Source organism: Epargyreus clarus, unplaced genomic scaffold, assembly GCF_041222505.1.
Source record: "Epargyreus clarus isolate Ecla_fem2 unplaced genomic scaffold, WU_Ecla_fem_2.2 ptg000009l, whole genome shotgun sequence".
Classification (NCBI taxonomy): Eukaryota; Metazoa; Arthropoda; class Insecta; order Lepidoptera; family Hesperiidae; genus Epargyreus; species Epargyreus clarus.
The window spans coordinates 680,686-699,072 of record NW_027332217.1 but is presented as its reverse complement, the minus strand read 5'-3'; the positions used below and the strand labels follow the sequence as shown (position 1 = coordinate 699,072).

At 42.4% G+C, this 18,387-nt stretch overlaps 3 protein-coding genes across 5 annotated transcripts in view; 1 reads left to right on the top strand and 2 right to left on the bottom strand.

Moving 5' to 3' along the window:
- Positions 1 to 10,612, top strand: part of LOC140744712 (protein Aster-B) — a 55,265-nt gene extending 44,653 nt beyond the window's left edge. Inside the window, exons 2-4 of one of the 3 annotated variants that reach the window (XM_073076347.1) lie at positions 651 to 3,585; positions 3,679 to 3,808; positions 5,510 to 10,612. In XM_073076347.1, coding sequence (XP_072932448.1) covers positions 666 to 3,585; positions 3,679 to 3,808; positions 5,510 to 5,558 — 3,099 coding nt within the window. In that variant the 5' untranslated portion in view covers positions 651 to 665 and the 3' untranslated portion in view covers positions 5,559 to 10,612. Of the gene's footprint in view, positions 1 to 650; positions 3,586 to 3,678; positions 3,809 to 5,509 lie in introns of those variants that run through there. The other 2 variants (XM_073076349.1, XM_073076348.1) reach the window with 2 other exon arrangements.
- A 1,065-nt stretch (positions 10,613 to 11,677) lies between these two features.
- Positions 11,678 to 15,010, bottom strand: RpS27A (ribosomal protein S27A). Its single transcript, XM_073076345.1, has 4 exons — positions 14,884 to 15,010; positions 13,047 to 13,179; positions 12,451 to 12,646; positions 11,678 to 11,917 (listed from the first exon to the last, which is right to left on the bottom strand). The coding sequence occupies exons 2-4, from the start codon at positions 13,169 to 13,171 to the stop codon at positions 11,771 to 11,773; spliced, it is 468 nt and encodes a 155-aa protein (XP_072932446.1). The 5' UTR covers positions 13,172 to 13,179; positions 14,884 to 15,010; the 3' UTR covers positions 11,678 to 11,770.
- Positions 13,689 to 14,997, bottom strand: Ip259 (NSA2 ribosome biogenesis factor-like IP259). Its single transcript, XM_073076344.1, has 2 exons — positions 14,884 to 14,997; positions 13,689 to 14,525 (listed from the first exon to the last, which is right to left on the bottom strand). Exon 2 carries the CDS (start codon positions 14,504 to 14,506, stop codon positions 13,727 to 13,729), a length of 780 nt encoding a protein of 259 aa, XP_072932445.1. The 5' UTR covers positions 14,507 to 14,525; positions 14,884 to 14,997; the 3' UTR covers positions 13,689 to 13,726.
- Positions 15,011 to 18,387: the final 3,377 nt, after the last annotated feature.

Below are 18,387 nucleotides of genomic sequence, written 5' to 3'. Positions count from 1 at the left end.
GACGGTCAGCAGTCACGCGCACACACACAGAAGATGGTATAAACTCTTCCGAGGCGTTTCGGCTTAGTCCTCAGGGGTAGTGGCGCATCTGTGGCCGACCTAAGGTAAAAATATTGAATCCTATTGGAGGTTGATTACTTGCACTTACAATGCACTTTATGAAGGCGTTAAAATTAACTGTTTTAGAATATAATTTTACTAGCTCATTTTAGTTGTAACAGCATGAAAACTAAATACTGTAGTACATATAATTTTAATTTTAACTAACACAACTAAACTTAATAATTATTAACTATCATAAATACATATTTTGGGTAATCGAACTTTTTGAGTAATTGTCAATCCCTCTATTTAAAATAATCCTATTATCCAATATTTGAATGGCATAAAAAATAAGAGTCGTCAAAATTCTTAATAAATATATAGCATGACTTATTAAAAAAATATGTAATTCAACAGTAACAAAAATAAGGACGGGGGTATCTTTGAAAAAGAAAAGATTTACAATCTGCGTATTAGAAAGGACTAATGTTTATAACATTGACCCCTCCCTGCGGACTCCCCCCACATCAGGCGCGTGCGGCAACATCGGAGCGCTAACCCCCGCTAACACGACTAACTGGGTGTACAGCGTGCAATGTCCGTTCTAGAACTTACGGCAATGAATGGTACAGTGGGCCCCGCGCGCGGCCTCGCGCCCGCCGCGCCCGCCGCGCCCCCCGCCGCCGCGCCCCGCGCCCGCCTGCTGCCGCTGCTGCTGGCCGCGCTGCTGCTGCTCAACGCGCTGCTGGCCTGGCGCCTCTACCGCGCCACGCAGCGACACCTCGACCTGGACCACCTGCACGACCGGTGAGTGTCCCGCACCCCCCGCACCCCCCGCGCCCGCCTGCTGCCGCTGCTGCTGGCCGCGCTGCTGCTGCTCAACGCGCTGCTGGCCTGGCGCCTCTACCGCGCCACGCAGCGACACCTCGACCTGGACCACCTGCACGACCGGTGAGTGTCCCGCACCCCCCGCACCCCCCGCGCCCGCCTGCTGCCGCTGCTGCTGGCCGCGCTGCTGCTGCTCAACGCGCTGCTGGCCTGGCGCCTCTACCGCGCCACGCAGCGACACCTCGACCTGGACCACCTGCACGACCGGTGAGTGTCCCGCACCCCCCGCACCCCCCGCGCCCGCCTGCTGCCGCTGCTGCTGGCCGCGCTGCTGCTGCTCAACGCGCTGCTGGCCTGGCGCCTCTACCGCGCCACGCAGCGACACCTCGACCTGGACCACCTGCACGACCGGTGAGTGTCCCGCACCCCCCGCACCCCCCGCGCCCGCCTGCTGCCGCTGCTGCTGGCCGCGCTGCTGCTGCTCAACGCGCTGCTGGCCTGGCGCCTCTACCGCGCCACGCAGCGACACCTCGACCTGGACCACCTGCACGACCGGTGAGTGTCCCGCACCCCCCGCACCCCCCGCGCCCGCCTGCTGCCGCTGCTGCTGGCCGCGCTGCTGCTGCTCAACGCGCTGCTGGCCTGGCGCCTCTACCGCGCCACGCAGCGACACCTCGACCTGGACCACCTGCACGACCGGTGAGTGTCCCGCACCCCCCGCACCCCCCGCGCCCGCCTGCTGCCGCTGCTGCTGGCCGCGCTGCTGCTGCTCAACGCGCTGCTGGCCTGGCGCCTCTACCGCGCCACGCAGCGACACCTCGACCTGGACCACCTGCACGACCGGTGAGTGTCCCGCACCCCCCGCACCCCCCGCGCCCGCCTGCTGCCGCTGCTGCTGGCCGCGCTGCTGCTGCTCAACGCGCTGCTGGCCTGGCGCCTCTACCGCGCCACGCAGCGACACCTCGACCTGGACCACCTGCACGACCGGTGAGTGTCCCGCACCCCCCGCACCCCCCGCGCCCGCCTGCTGCCGCTGCTGCTGGCCGCGCTGCTGCTGCTCAACGCGCTGCTGGCCTGGCGCCTCTACCGCGCCACGCAGCGACACCTCGACCTGGACCACCTGCACGACCGGTGAGTGTCCCGCACCCCCCGCACCCCCCGCGCCCGCCTGCTGCCGCTGCTGCTGGCCGCGCTGCTGCTGCTCAACGCGCTGCTGGCCTGGCGCCTCTACCGCGCCACGCAGCGACACCTCGACCTGGACCACCTGCACGACCGGTGAGTGTCCCGCACCCCCCGCACCCCCCGCGCCCGCCTGCTGCCGCTGCTGCTGGCCGCGCTGCTGCTGCTCAACGCGCTGCTGGCCTGGCGCCTCTACCGCGCCACGCAGCGACACCTCGACCTGGACCACCTGCACGACCGGTGAGTGTCCCGCACCCCCCGCACCCCCCGCGCCCGCCTGCTGCCGCTGCTGCTGGCCGCGCTGCTGCTGCTCAACGCGCTGCTGGCCTGGCGCCTCTACCGCGCCACGCAGCGACACCTCGACCTGGACCACCTGCACGACCGGTGAGTGTCCCGCACCCCCCGCACCCCCCGCGCCCGCCTGCTGCCGCTGCTGCTGGCCGCGCTGCTGCTGCTCAACGCGCTGCTGGCCTGGCGCCTCTACCGCGCCACGCAGCGACACCTCGACCTGGACCACCTGCACGACCGGTGAGTGTCCCGCACCCCCCGCACCCCCCGCGCCCGCCTGCTGCCGCTGCTGCTGGCCGCGCTGCTGCTGCTCAACGCGCTGCTGGCCTGGCGCCTCTACCGCGCCACGCAGCGACACCTCGACCTGGACCACCTGCACGACCGGTGAGTGTCCCGCACCCCCCGCACCCCCCGCGCCCGCCTGCTGCCGCTGCTGCTGGCCGCGCTGCTGCTGCTCAACGCGCTGCTGGCCTGGCGCCTCTACCGCGCCACGCAGCGACACCTCGACCTGGACCACCTGCACGACCGGTGAGTGTCCCGCACCCCCCGCACCCCCCGCGCCCGCCTGCTGCCGCTGCTGCTGGCCGCGCTGCTGCTGCTCAACGCGCTGCTGGCCTGGCGCCTCTACCGCGCCACGCAGCGACACCTCGACCTGGACCACCTGCACGACCGGTGAGTGTCCCGCACCCCCCGCACCCCCCGCGCCCGCCTGCTGCCGCTGCTGCTGGCCGCGCTGCTGCTGCTCAACGCGCTGCTGGCCTGGCGCCTCTACCGCGCCACGCAGCGACACCTCGACCTGGACCACCTGCACGACCGGTGAGTGTCCCGCACCCCCCGCACCCCCCGCGCCCGCCTGCTGCCGCTGCTGCTGGCCGCGCTGCTGCTGCTCAACGCGCTGCTGGCCTGGCGCCTCTACCGCGCCACGCAGCGACACCTCGACCTGGACCACCTGCACGACCGGTGAGTGTCCCGCACCCCCCGCACCCCCCGCGCCCGCCTGCTGCCGCTGCTGCTGGCCGCGCTGCTGCTGCTCAACGCGCTGCTGGCCTGGCGCCTCTACCGCGCCACGCAGCGACACCTCGACCTGGACCACCTGCACGACCGGTGAGTGTCCCGCACCCCCCGCACCCCCCGCGCCCGCCTGCTGCCGCTGCTGCTGGCCGCGCTGCTGCTGCTCAACGCGCTGCTGGCCTGGCGCCTCTACCGCGCCACGCAGCGACACCTCGACCTGGACCACCTGCACGACCGGTGAGGCCAGCTGCCCATAAGAGGTGCCTTAGAACCTAATGATCCAGTGGCCTGTTTTGCACTTCAATAATGTAACATATCGTGTGTTTCCAGGATGTCATCGCTGTCGGGCAGCGCGGCGGCGCAGTGGGCGCGGCAGCTGGAGGGACACGCGCGGCGGCAGCGCGGACAGCTCGCGAACTGGCGCCACGCGCTGCGGGACACCGTCGCGCACCTCGCGCAGGTACCGCACGTGTGACATGTGTGTGGCGGCATGGCGCAGTGGGCGCGGCAGCTCGCGCACTGGCGCCACGCGCTGCGGGACACCGTCGCGCACCTCGCGCAGGTACCGCACGTGTGACATGTGTGTGGCGGCATGGCGCAGTGGGCGCGGCAGCTCGCGCACTGGCGCCACGCGCTGCGGGACACCGTCGCGCACCTCGCGCAGGTACCGCACGTGTGACATGTGTGTGGCGGCATGGCGCAGTGGGCGCGGCAGCTCGCGCACTGGCGCCACGCGCTGCGGGACACCGTCGCGCACCTCGCGCAGGTACCGCACGTGTGACATGTGTGTGGCGGCATGGCGCAGTGGGCGCGGCAGCTCGCGCACTGGCGCCACGCGCTGCGGGACACCGTCGCGCACCTCGCGCAGGTACCGCACGTGTGACATGTGTGTGGCGGCATGGCGCAGTGGGCGCGGCAGCTCGCGCACTGGCGCCACGCGCTGCGGGACACCGTCGCGCACCTCGCGCAGGTACCGCACGTGTGACATGTGTGTGGCGGCATGGCGCAGTGGGCGCGGCAGCTCGCGCACTGGCGCCACGCGCTGCGGGACACCGTCGCGCACCTCGCGCAGGTACCGCACGTGTGACATGTGTGTGGCGGCATGGCGCAGTGGGCGCGGCAGCTCGCGCACTGGCGCCACGCGCTGCGGGACACCGTCGCGCACCTCGCGCAGGTACCGCACGTGTGACATGTGTGTGGCGGCATGGCGCAGTGGGCGCGGCAGCTCGCGCACTGGCGCCACGCGCTGCGGGACACCGTCGCGCACCTCGCGCAGGTACCGCACGTGTGACATGTGTGTGGCGGCATGGCGCAGTGGGCGCGGCAGCTCGCGCACTGGCGCCACGCGCTGCGGGACACCGTCGCGCACCTCGCGCAGGTACCGCACGTGTGACATGTGTGTGGCGGCATGGCGCAGTGGGCGCGGCAGCTCGCGCACTGGCGCCACGCGCTGCGGGACACCGTCGCGCACCTCGCGCAGGTACCGCACGTGTGACATGTGTGTGGCGGCATGGCGCAGTGGGCGCGGCAGCTCGCGCACTGGCGCCACGCGCTGCGGGACACCGTCGCGCACCTCGCGCAGGTACCGCACGTGTGACATGTGTGTGGCGGCATGGCGCAGTGGGCGCGGCAGCTCGCGCACTGGCGCCACGCGCTGCGGGACACCGTCGCGCACCTCGCGCAGGTACCGCACGTGTGACATGTGTGTGGCGGCATGGCGCAGTGGGCGCGGCAGCTCGCGCACTGGCGCCACGCGCTGCGGGACACCGTCGCGCACCTCGCGCAGGTACCGCACGTGTGACATGTGTGTGGCTGGATGGCCTACGTCGCGTACGTTGGATGCTGACTCAGGATGGCCCATAATGAACAACACTGGCTCATGATGGCCCGTTATGAACAATGCTGGCTCATGATTGCCCATAATGAAGAATGCTGGCTCATGACAACCCATAGTAAATTATTCTGACTCACGATAATCCATAGTAAATTATTCGGACTGACGATGGCCCATAGTAAACTATTCTGGTTCAAGCCCTGGCCCATAGTAAATTACCTCAAGGGTCGTAAAAAATATTGTAATATATAACGACTCTTTATTTCATTCATCGACCACAATCATAATAGTATCTACCTATAATATCTATATGTATTGTTATTGCAGACGGAGCAAGCATTATCAAAATTACTGGAGACTATCAAACCGGTGCTAGAGAGAGCTGAACAGCAGAAGGAACCGCCGCACGAAGACCTCTGATACCGGTAAACGCCTTGTCGGAAATCATTCACAAAATATAATTCTAATGGACGCGGAAGGGCGTTGACACAAAAATTGTTGAGAATAGCGCCACCTACCGAGTCCAAAAGTATCTATCGTTCAAATTGGAACCAACTAAACACAAATTCTTCGAAATTGGTCGAGTTGGTTCGGAATAAAATAATTTATATATCACCACGATATTTCTGCTCAACTGGGAAACTAACGCCTTACCTTAGTCTCTTCTAAAGAATCAATAACCTGTTGGTACAGGATCCCTAGTATAGTTTTCATCATTTATTAATAACAAGCTGATTTTTCGTGAGTAGCTTCGTTTCGACAAGACGCCCAACATTTTTCCTTACAGCAATGTTGGTAAATGGTAGCTTGATGGGGCAGCAAGGATAAAATATGTTGACCGGACGAATTCTAAAAATTTATTAGTAACCAAATTTTTCTTTGTTAATTATCAAGATAATTATTTAAATAACGTGAAAAAATATTTGTCCTACAAAATATAAGGTTTTTATTAAGGCGTCCCCCCTCTCCAACATGTATCATAAACAAGGTCATGAAAAATAATTACTAACCAGCTGATTTTTTTTTTATTGGCTGTCTACCATTTACATAGTCTACCATGCACATTGTCCTACAAATTACATGGTATGTCATCTCGGACCTACGCTGAAAAGATGTTAATTCCGCAGGATTATTTTTTTTATTAGTAACTGTAGGACAAAGGTATCACGTGATAGGATAATATAATTTTTATCTAAATAAAACAATGTCCTACAAAAAAAAGGGTAACTTTTATTAATCCTACAAGATTTGTAATTTAACTATAATATAATATAAATAAACTATAAAACTGGCGGACTGGAATAACGTACTTCGCAATTTGTAGGACAATGTGGGTAGTAAGCTGTGTAAATGTTAGACAGCTAATAAAAAAAAATCAGCTGGTTAGTAATTATTTTTCATGACCTTGTTTATGATACATGTTGGAGAGGGGGGACGCCTTAAAAAAAACCTTATATTTTGTAGGACAAATATTTTTTCACGTTATTTAGATAATTGTCTCGATAATTAATAAAAAAAAATTCGGTTAGTAATATTTTTTTTTGATTCGTCAAATCAACATATTTCATCCCTATTATTTTAGTTATAAACCACAATCGAGAACTTTCGTACGAGAATTTGTTGGGCGTCTCATTGAAACGAAGCTATTCTGGAACACTCAGCTTGATACTAATTATTTTTACATTAAGTATTAGTACTACAACTTTTAAGTGTAGGTCCGAGATGACATACCATGTAATTTGTAGGACAATGTGCATGGTAGACTATGTAAATGGTAGACAGCCAATAAAAAAAAAATCAGCTGGTTAGTAATTATTTTTCATGACCTTGTTTATGATACATGTTGGAGAGGGGGGACGCCTTAATAAAAACCTTATATTTTGTAGGACAAATATTTTTTCACGTTATTTAAATAATTATCTTGATAATTAACAAAGAAAAATTTGGTTACTAATAAATTTTTAGAATTCGTCCGGTCAACATATTTTATCCTTGCTGCCCCATCAAGCTACCATTTACCAACATTGCTGTAAGGAAAAATGTTGGGCGTCTTGTCGAAACGAAGCTACTCACGAAAAATCAGCTTGTTATTAATAAATGATGAAAACTATACTAGGGATCCTGTACTATGTGTTTTTTTCTGGTTGAAAGAATGTGGTAAGGTTTATTAAGGCATTCTAACTTAGTTCTTCGTCTTTGACGCATCTGTGATCGACTTAAACTTGATTATTTTTAAACAGAGTCCTGCGAAGAGTTATTCACAGTTGTCAATTGCAGAGACCAAATAAAACGTTTTGGATACAGTTAATCCAACAGCACATTTCAAATTTCATATAATTTGTGAATGATTTCTAATAAGGTTAGGTGTTATATTCTTTCATACATTCTTTTGATTTGAAATTCAAATGAATTAACCATTTATTTCAAAATACACATTTTAACCTCTCGTTAAAATAAACGCTGACTATCATTATGACAAGTTAATAACTTAAAATATGTATTGTTTTCTACAAATACTGTAGTTATTTCTGACATAACAAAGTTTTAACAGCGTTTATGACTTCGGGGTTACATTGTAATTACTGTCTATGTATTATTTATTCAAATTTTCGTTTGTAACTATCAAATCATGTTTTCAGGCTATTGAAGAAATACTAGAAGTTTAATTTATTCTAATGTAGTGTATATTTGGAAGGTGATAATTCATATTTCTATAATGGCATACAATTATTACAAGTAGTAAATATGGCATTTATATATTTTATCTATAAAAAGAGGCGTGTCACTCTACTTTTAGCATGAATGTCGTATATTCTCACTTGTACGTATTTTATGGCATTATCTTATTTCCTTTATAATTTTTAAAAAGCTGGTCTTTTTATATTGGCTCGGGTAGCTATTTCCTGAGAAAATAATTGTTTTATTTGGTCTAAAACATAAGACTATATTAAGTTAATATATTGTGGATTATAATTCAACTTAATTTGAAAAAAAAATGTTATTTTATGAAATCTTCCAATCATTCGTTACATAAATAATATACAAAAAATTAAATATTTACATAATGACCAAGTGCAAAATTAACAAAGCAATTGAAATTTTTGGATCAGTAATTTTGTTTTTGAATTAATTTTATTTTCAATGGTAAGGTGCTTTGATTTATCAGGACCATAACTAAGATTTTCTTCACTTTCTATACATAATGTAATATAGGTTTATGTATTGTCTAATTTTTTAAAATATGTATGTTCGCATATGTCGTGCTGTTGCATCGTCAATTAAAGCTCGTTAGTATTTATTATTAATATTATATAATACCTTAACTTTCTATCTATTGCCCAACCATAATTTCGTGAAATCTTCAGTTTACTGGAAAATACTGCACTCGATGCGATTCTTGTCATCGTTTTAGAAAATTAATTATGCATTATTATTCTTATAGAACTTATTTTGATTTAAAAAGTTGTATTTGCTTTAAAAAGCCCTGAAGACCATCGCTTTAGTTGTAAGATAATATAATGTGATTTATATGTATGGTCTATTTTTACTTGTATAGTTTAGTTTATAATTTTTTACATGAGTTGTTCAGGCAAATAAAGCAATATAGTAAATAATAATAGTATAGATAAAAATATTATATTTCAAGCCAAGAAGCTTATTTTCAAGATTGTACAATCGTGGTGTTTCTATCGTCTTGACAAATGTGAGGTTCTGACTAAAAGATTGATTGAGCTCTATAGCCTATTTGGAGTTGCATATACTTTCAATACTAAGCAACCTATTGTGCGCCTGCTATATCTACAATTAAAGTGTTTTGCATGAATAACTGATATGCGAGACAATTAAGCGCTTAAGATCCTATATAATCTGTATTCGCTCGCCCACAAAATCCTAGCGGCTTTGCAAGTTTGTCGTCAGAGGGATTAACATACTTATACCGTTAATTTCTATTCTTTTGAAACCAAAAAACTACTTTATTTTTTTACATAATAGAATTCCATTAGTTGCATTTGGTGATAGTTTCTCTTTAATAAGAATAAGTAGAAAAAAATTAATTGTAATAAATGCCTTCGTTTTGCACGTTCTAGTTATTTAACACCACATTGGTTGTAAGTATAGTTTTTAAATATTTCTCATTTCATAAATGGAATTCTAATTTTACGTAATAAATTTTGTAAATAGATAAGTTTGTTGTATGATTTATGGTTTAGTTTTAAGCTTTTGTAAGAACGTAAGCTAATAGGTAGAAGAGTTCGTGTGTAGTAGACAAACCTATAGGGACCTCCTTACGATCGTGTTTCTAGATATATTTAAAATTAATTTCTTTACGGTTTAAGACAAATTAGCAAAGTATTAAATGTTAATAAATTATATTGTGAGACAGATGATATATTTCTAAAATAAATTGTTATACAATTTTTTTTGTTCGGCCTGTGTCGGATGTTTTTGGTGCTTTTAGTGTTATTTTTTGTTTGTTTTTGGTTAAAATATAAAATGTTCATGCGATTATTGTGAAAATAAAATGAAATAATGTATTGTTTAAAAAACTCATGTTATACTACAATCATCAGCCTGTTTATTTTAAATTTTATTTTACGTACTTAATGAATTGGATCGCAATTGTCATAATAAACCATAATTTATTTATGCTTTATGTTAGTGTGAGCAAATATATCCACAAAAAGTACAGCAGTGATAAACTGCCAAAAATATAACAGAAGATTCAGAAGTAGTAAGTTATTTTACATAAAGACAATTTGCTTGATTCGTTCTTTTACATTACCTATGAATAATAATCATAATGATGTACTTAATTCCCGTGAAATAGAATATGAAAAAATACGTGTCAGTCTCGTAGGGAATAAAGGTGCACACCAGGTATACCAGAAATGTACTGTAATGTAGGTAGCTAAGCTATGGATGAGTGACAAACCACCAATATGTTTGCTTGATTTTTCATTCAAATTAAACATTTTTTTATTGTTGAATTTGGCGTCAGTTCAAAGTTTAGCTACCTAACAAATCTCTGGAGGAAAATACACCCAAAGATTGGATTAAATTTCTGTTGAATTGAAAATCGCATGCGCATAACGTAACATCACTTTTATTTATTGTTTTATTTTGTGTACAAAATGTAACACATACGTTTTAAATCTTTAAATATTTTAAAATTCATTCCAAAAGTACCTATAAATGATCTGAGAATAATTATTTTTATTTTACCTATGTGTAAGTATTAGAGGAAAGCAGAGGACAAAGCATTGTATAATTCCTATTAGTTATAGATGGTGCATTTCAGAGTCCACACGGGATCTTGCCAAATGTATAATTGATAAGTAGTGTGCACAAAATTTGCGTTTATTGTAATTATGACGTTATAGATTATATTCTCAGTATTGAAATAAATATTTTATTGAAGTAAAATAATTGTTTTTTTCTTTCAGTTCAGTTCTAGTGAATTTTTCTTTCTATAAAAATATCCTGTCTATTGAATAAAAACTGAAACGCAACTTTATATCAACCAAAGTTTCAAATATCTTTACTGTATATGTATGTGCGAAAATTATATTATAATACAGTAGTTTTTGCCCGCGTTTAAAAGAAAATAATATGACATACTAACATACGTATATACACATTACTAATATCGATTAAAATACTCGACTTTTAGATCGCCATCCCTAGTTCCCGTGGGATTTCCGGGATAAAAAATATCCTATGTCCTTTCTCGGGTCTCAACTATCTTTGCACAAAATTTCATTAAAATCGGTTCAGTGGTTTAGGCGTGAAGAAGAGACAGAGTTACTTTCAGATTTATAATATTATACTAAGGATAAGTATTAAGCTTTACATGGTCAAACTGTCAAACATGAAAAAGGACGAGGGTAAAAAGAGTGAATAATAAAACGAGATTTTATTTTGAAGTAATAATTTATTTCCACTTACCTTCATTGCAAATTAATGCACATATGCATTGTAGTAAGATCATATTTCAGTTAATATCCAACTCAACTGTGTACTCATGGTATAGCATCTAAAAATTAGAAGCTTGTAAATATGTACTGTATATATGTATTGCGGGATAAGGATAAGGATTTGAAGATACTCACCAAATATCCGATGTAAAGAGGTACATATACAGACAGTAAAATGATAAGGTGGCGAAACAATTTTTGTATGTGAAATAAGTGTTAGTTGCAATTGAAAACAGTGCAAAAATTCTTTATATGAAAAAACTAATCTTTCTTATTTGTGTCTGCAAAACTCAATATATAGGCTGGAAATTATTACACTATGCATTTGCATATGCATGCATTTCTGTAAGATTATTTTTATATACTTTTTAGCCTGAAGTTCCCATAGGCAATATCAGACGTAAGCCTCAGCAAAACATGACGGGATTATTTTTTTTCTTGCATAAGACTAAATTAGCTTCGCCACACTTTCATCACTATCTGTAAATCCAAGCGTTGGCAACAAAATAAAACAACAAAAAAACTCGGACACTGTGTCAAGATTTATTATAAATCCGTCATACACAGCGGTCTGAGCTTAGTTTATAACTTAACGCTAGGGGGCGCCTGCTGGCTATTTGTCGTCGTCCTTGAAGACCATGGTGCTGTGGCACTTGCCGCAGTAGTGGCGGTCCTCCATGACGGCCATGAACACTCCGGCGCCGCACTGCTCGCCGGTGCACTCGCGCCGCAAACGGTGGATCTTGCCGTTTTCGTCCACCTGAGAATACATAAAAAAACAATTATATACAGAGATACAGGTGTATCATTAAACTTATGTTAGGAAGACGAGGGACATTTAATTTTGGGCAAAGTACAGGCTTGTAAGAAAAAACTACAAGTAACATTTCATTGCATTATGATACAATTTGTTCAAAAAATGAATTTTAAATAATAAAAAATGAAAATACAAAAAATATATGAACTTTTTTAAGTGTTAGCCAAGTCTCGTTTTAACATGAGTTAACAGGTCCGTAATAATTGTTATAAATATTTAACATTAGTTTAACAATATGAGTCAGCTTAACTTGCGTGAACCTGTAGTATACTGTAAAACCTGTACCGTTATCATTATGCTCGTGAGGTTGGACAAAGAATATAATATCATAATATGGAATCAATTATCTTTTTTATATGTATAATATTTTTGGGAATCATAAACATTCCGATTTGCTAACAGTGCTACAACAAACTCTTATCATAAATTTCTACAACTATGAAGTCTGTTAAAAATGGAAAATTAATCTCTCTTACCTTGTAGTACCTAAGTACAGCTAGTTTGACCTTCTTCTTCTTGTGCTTGATCTTCTTGGGGGTGGAGTAATTCTTCTTCTTGCGTTTCTTGGCGCCACCACGGAGACGCAGCACCAGGTGGAGTGTGGACTCCTTCTGGATGTTGTAGTCTGAGAGCGTGCGGCCATCCTCCAGCTGCTTGCCCGCGAAGATCAACCTAACATGAAATAAGATTTGAGATAGGTGTTTTTACCTTTTAATGTGTGGAATTCATGTTTGTACTCTCAATGTAACGTTACATTTAAATGTTTTCTGGAAAGATATTTAAGAAAAATATTATGGATTTTGGTTTCTAAATATGTTTGCTAAATTATGGTATTTTTTTATTTTACCAAAAAATACTATAAAATATTTGGAAGAATTTGGATTGTTCCACTTCAAATAACTGGACCTCTTTATTGATAAGAATATTATTAAAATAGCCTGATAATAACAGTATGTAATGAAGGTAATCACTGTTCATGATTCATTTGTAGATTCATTATTTTTCAATTTCCTTTACATTACTTTTAACATTTATACTGATAAATCTAAATGAGAGTGAGATTAATACATACCTCTGTTGATCCGGAGGGATTCCCTCCTTGTCTTGGATCTTGGCTTTGACATTTTCGATAGTGTCAGAGGGTTCGACCTCAAGGGTGATGGTCTTACCCGTGAGGGTCTTGACGAAAATCTGCATCTTGGCACCTGCAGACAACAAAATCGTAAATGTTAAACACAAAATTCACTTCTCAAATAAAATGCTGCTCTTGACAGCTATTTAAAATTTGTAATAAGAAATGACATGATTTAGGCGATTATTTTATGCCTAAACTTATGAATTTGTTATTTCATAATTTAACATTGTAAATATATTCTGAAAGTATACAATAATACTGTTAGACAAACGAAAAAGCATTTCATCAAAGTAATAAGTTTTTTAATTTTAAAAGTTATATCTGTTCTGTATCCAACTGTAAAGTTATATCTGTTCTGTATCCAACTGTGAATTGTTTCAGTAATTATTCAGTTCAAAATAAAAACTGGAAATCTGTTATATATATGAGGACAAATATTTTATTCAGATATTACATATTGTTATGCAATAAAAATGTTTAAAATGGTTGTAGCTGGGGAAAAGTACATTTGAATATATTCTGCTTTTTTTGTAAATTATTCCAATTTAAATTGGGTAAATGGTGCAATAAAACACATAGTAATTTTTACATCTTTATTTAACATTAAATCCACAGAATTAAACCAAAAGAATAGCATTGATGACACCATCATTTTCAGGATTGTTCGAGACCTGAGCATATTTGCCCCACACAACTTTACCAGCTTGCGTTACGAGACCCAACTCTGAAATGTTGACTTCGATAACAGTACCCTTTGTGATCACTCCTAGACTCGTGTACATCTGTGAACTGGGGTTCTTCTTCACACCGATGATAGGCAGGCAGAATGTGGCTTTTAATTCTGGATGAGTGACATGTGCTTTTTTGAATCTTAGTGCCATCGGTCGGATGAACCTTTCAAACTTTGGTGGTTTTCGGGTGAAATTCTCGCCTACAAATGTGACTTTAGTTACCATACGCTTCCACGCTTTCCTCTTTGACTTGCCGGATTTCAACACTTTGAATACTTCTGCATCTGCCTGTGCCCTGACTTTCGGTATAGGTACGTCCCATTTGCCAGCCTTCTCTTTGCGTTTTTGTTTGATCATGTTAGACAAAACTTTTGCGCGGGACTGTACATCTCGGTCAAGAAGGTAGACTGGCACCGCTCCTTCAGCGACCTTCTCTGTGTTTTGCTTAACATTTTTCTCTTCATGAGCCTTGATTTTCTTTTTCATCTGAATCTTTTCATTTCGGCGCTCCTTGTTGAAGAGCTTAGCTTTGATGCCGCGCAGTTTACGCGCCTTTTCCGCCCTCTTGTGCGGCTCGCGGGCTTCCCGCTTCCGTTTCCTCTCCTCATAGTCGAGCCGTCTGCCGTATAGTTTTTTGTGGCGCTCAATGTATTCGTTCTGCGGCATTGTGGTTGCTTTACGGCAACTACAACAAAATTGTCACTTATCAAATGTTTTCATGCCGACGTGCTAAGATAACCTCTCTGACACTTGTAAATAGAAAACCTGGGTTTAGTTGGTTGTCTATTTTACTTATAAACGCGTGTATATGTAACAAACAATACGTTTAATGAATAATAATATCGTTTGTCGAATTGAGCCTTCGCGTCCACGTGTAAAAGTCTCAACTCGTAGTAGCACAGTATATAAGTCCGCACAAAAACGAATCCGGTATATTTTTATTACTCACTCTTCGTATATTAAATGTTTTTTATTAATTAAATAGTTTAATAACAATTACATTCTATAATATCAGATGTATTGCGCAAAATTGTTAAACTCACCTTACGCCGTCACCATGCCACAAGGAAAAGGAAGTTTGATCATAGACAACACCAGTCAAGTAGTTATTGAATTATTCCACAGATAACACAGATTTTATTTTTAGTGTGTGTTTTATTTTTAATTTTATTTTATTTGACATTGACTTATTATTATTATTGTTTTCTATTCGATTTTTAAGTGTTTCGATGGATTCAAATTGGTTTTGTAATTCATTCCATTTGTATTTATTTTAAATTTAATAATATGTAATGATAATATCGGAGAATTGTAACTGATTAAGGTATTGGTCAATGACATTTTATACTAGACACGTTATACGCCCGCTAACTTAAGAGAAAACTTGAGCGAAACTGCTTTGATACTTTGATAGCACACATGCACGTTTTTTATTTTACTTACCTTTACTACATAGACAAATGTTCTATAAAGGACAGAGCTATTAGAACAATGTGATAAAAAAAGACAACTAGTGTTTGACCTTGCGTTTCAAGTCTACGCAAACGTAAATATTGACCATGGAATATAGTGACCAATGATTACTTCAGTCAAAACGGGACATCGATTTTTTTATGTCAAATACTTTTTACTTGAAAAAATATAGTTAAATACTAAAAAACACGCTTTTATGATAAAATTAACTAAAAAGTAGAAATAATTTTCAATCTATGAATCATTTAAGGAACAGTAAATAGTATAATTGTGGAAAAAATGTGGGGCGCTTTTTACAAAACTGGTAAATGGAGCACCCCATGTTTTTTTTCATAATTATACTATATACTGTTACTTAATTGACAATGGCAACGGTTCATTTCGGAGACAACGGCACGAAGCATCGGAAAAAGGGACTGTCCCGTTAAAAACGGGACGTATGGTGGCTATCCCATTGATCCGCATGCTTGTCAAAGACAATGAAATAATGGAACAGAAGGTAAAAAATGTCCAAAACTGTCGATAATAGTTTTAGTACGTCGTTTACGTAGAAATGTTATAGTACAGTTTAACTAAATAAATAATTATTAAATAAAAATATAATTCTCAGACTTACTGAATATGCATATAAATTTTGGTGAAAATCAGTAAAGCCGTTTCGCAGGAGTAGGTACAGTAACTAACATTGTGACATGAGAATTTTATATATAAGATTCTAATTTTACCGTGGTCTTTTTGAGGATTAATTTCTGGCTATACAAAGATTATTTATTAAATTATGTTTAGGTTAAGGAAGAAATACGACCTTAATGATTGAAATATATATTCAATTAAAGAAATTTTAAAATACCGTATACTATCCTATATAAATTTTATGGTAATATTTTTTATTATTTACCACAGGTATCGAAGGAAATTTAAAGATTAGGATACAGAATTTCCCATATATCGATTTTATTTTATTAAAATAGACCATAAAATGTTATATTTTGACTAAAAACACACTAATATAAAAATTAAGCAGTGGGATCTTAAACTATAACATACGACATATGAACATCGTCAGATTCAATAAAATGTCACTTCTGTTCTGTTGATCTATGACCATGCATTTTGCGTCTTTATCACTTTCATTGACAAAAACATACTTTGTCTCTTTCTGGTTACTCACGTAATCATGGCGGATCGAACACGAAAAATAAACAAAATTTAATAATTTCTCTTCATTTACGTGTGATAGGTGATTCCATGAAGTTTGTTTCTTTTTCGAGCATAATTTTTGCATTTACGCATTGCACAAGAAGGCATTTTGAGGCTTTAAATTCAAAATAATGACGTTCAACGTGTTCAGTGACATTCGTGTGTATTACTACGCCGCGCGAGAGCGACTGGACTTGGCTGGAGTCGTTTTACACCACTTGCCGTATTTTGTATGTTTCAAGTTTTGCCCGCTTGTGGCGGATCTTTATATTTATAGATCAATGGTATTGGTGAAGTAGACTAACGCATTAGGGAACCTTGTATTGTAATGTTAGATGTAAGATATGAATAAATAATATTCTGATTTTACCTTATTTTACAAGTACAGGGACCCGTGCTCAAGGTCCCCCACCTTGAGCACGGGTCCCTGTACCTGTAACTGTAACATAAGAAAGATCCCTAAAAGGCAACCATTATAATTTTTATTAGCTTACACCACAATTTGAAATTTGTGAGACCAGAGACCCTGGCATTCTTAAGGCTTAAGACGGCCCTGGCTATATTATGTACATTATTTTCGATTTGAAAAATTCATGTCAAATATCACCCACAATCTTAGTTGGTTTAATTATCTAAGCCCACAACTTTTTAATGTTCATATAAAATTCTTGAAATCCGTTCTTTTAATACATTTTTACAATACATATCAGACTTCCTTAAATTCTGCTCTTAAGGTTTATTTTCTGCATTTAACGTAATATGCCTGCTGCTCTAGTGTTACTTTGAAATTAAAATTCAGTCAAACGCAAAGAGACACTTAAGAAGACACCATAAAATAATATTCTTTGTTTAAATATATTGTAAATCTACGTTAACCGAAACAATATACAAAAAATATATATAAAACGTTTTTTTTTCATTACAGTGAAGACTGGCAACTCATAAAGTTAACCACGTTCTTTAGTCTATGAGATTTACCTTTTTTACTAGGCATGTGGTAACAATCAAATTTTATTATGTAATCGATTTAACGTTTATTCCATGTTAGTTGTATCGATTTTTATGAAAAATATTTGATATGTTATAAATATTGCTTTTGTTGTATTGAATTTTTTGTTTTTGTTTAGGAAAAGTTTGAATATATATTGTCGGGCGCCACAGGTCACAGAAAAATTAAGTACTATGTATTATAGACAAAGTGTACATTTTTATATAGTTTAAAGAAAACTTATTTGCTAACGTTACTCATTTTGATAACGAAAACATATTGCACAAGTTGTTAAACAATTTTGAAAGTGTTTTATCTCGACGACATTTTTTTCCCCGAGTACTTTTTGTAGAAATAAACTTCCACCCCGAGCACCTACGTGGGTATATAATATAATAAATAATTGTATTAGTAATATTATCCCTATATGAAACGATTTGGTGTCACAACCATCCTAAATCTGGCCTACTGCGAGTCGGATAACGAACTCACTTATTATCTATATAGTAAATTCCTACAAAGAAGGTGTTTACAAAATATAATATAACGCTCTGACCAAGATTCTGTTCAGTGTGTTACTCCAAAGCTGTTAGTTCTACGGCTCATGATAATTATAAAAAAGTAAAGGCGCGTTTCTTTGTGCATCACAAACACACATTTAGACTCTAAATTACTGAGTCGTTTTTATCTAATCACATCCATCCATTGGTCCAATATGAAGGATCTATGCTTGGTTTTTACCACTACATTTCTCTCTTCTGAAAAACCCTTCCTATTAGTGATAAATTAACTGCTAGTTATATCAGTGCTTACAGAACAAGTTTGATAATGTTTTATAGGTTTCTGCATACAATTTATACCATTGTAAAATTTGGTTTAGTGACAA

Excerpts from the sequence above, each read along its gene's own strand:
- Ip259 (XM_073076344.1), bottom strand. The coding sequence starts at position 14,506 with ATGCCGCAGAACGAATACATTGAGCGCCACAAAAAACTATACGGCAGA.
- RpS27A (XM_073076345.1), bottom strand. The coding sequence starts at position 13,171 with ATGCAGATTTTCGTCAAGACCCTCACGGGTAAGACCATCACCCTTGAG. Across the intron at positions 12,647-13,046 it reads ATCCCTCCGGATCAACAGAG|GTTGATCTTCGCGGGCAAGC; the intron begins GTATGTATTAAT and ends ATTTCATGTTAG. Across the intron at positions 11,918-12,450 it reads CTGTACTTAGGTACTACAAG|GTGGACGAAAACGGCAAGAT; the intron begins GTAAGAGAGATT and ends ATGTATTCTCAG.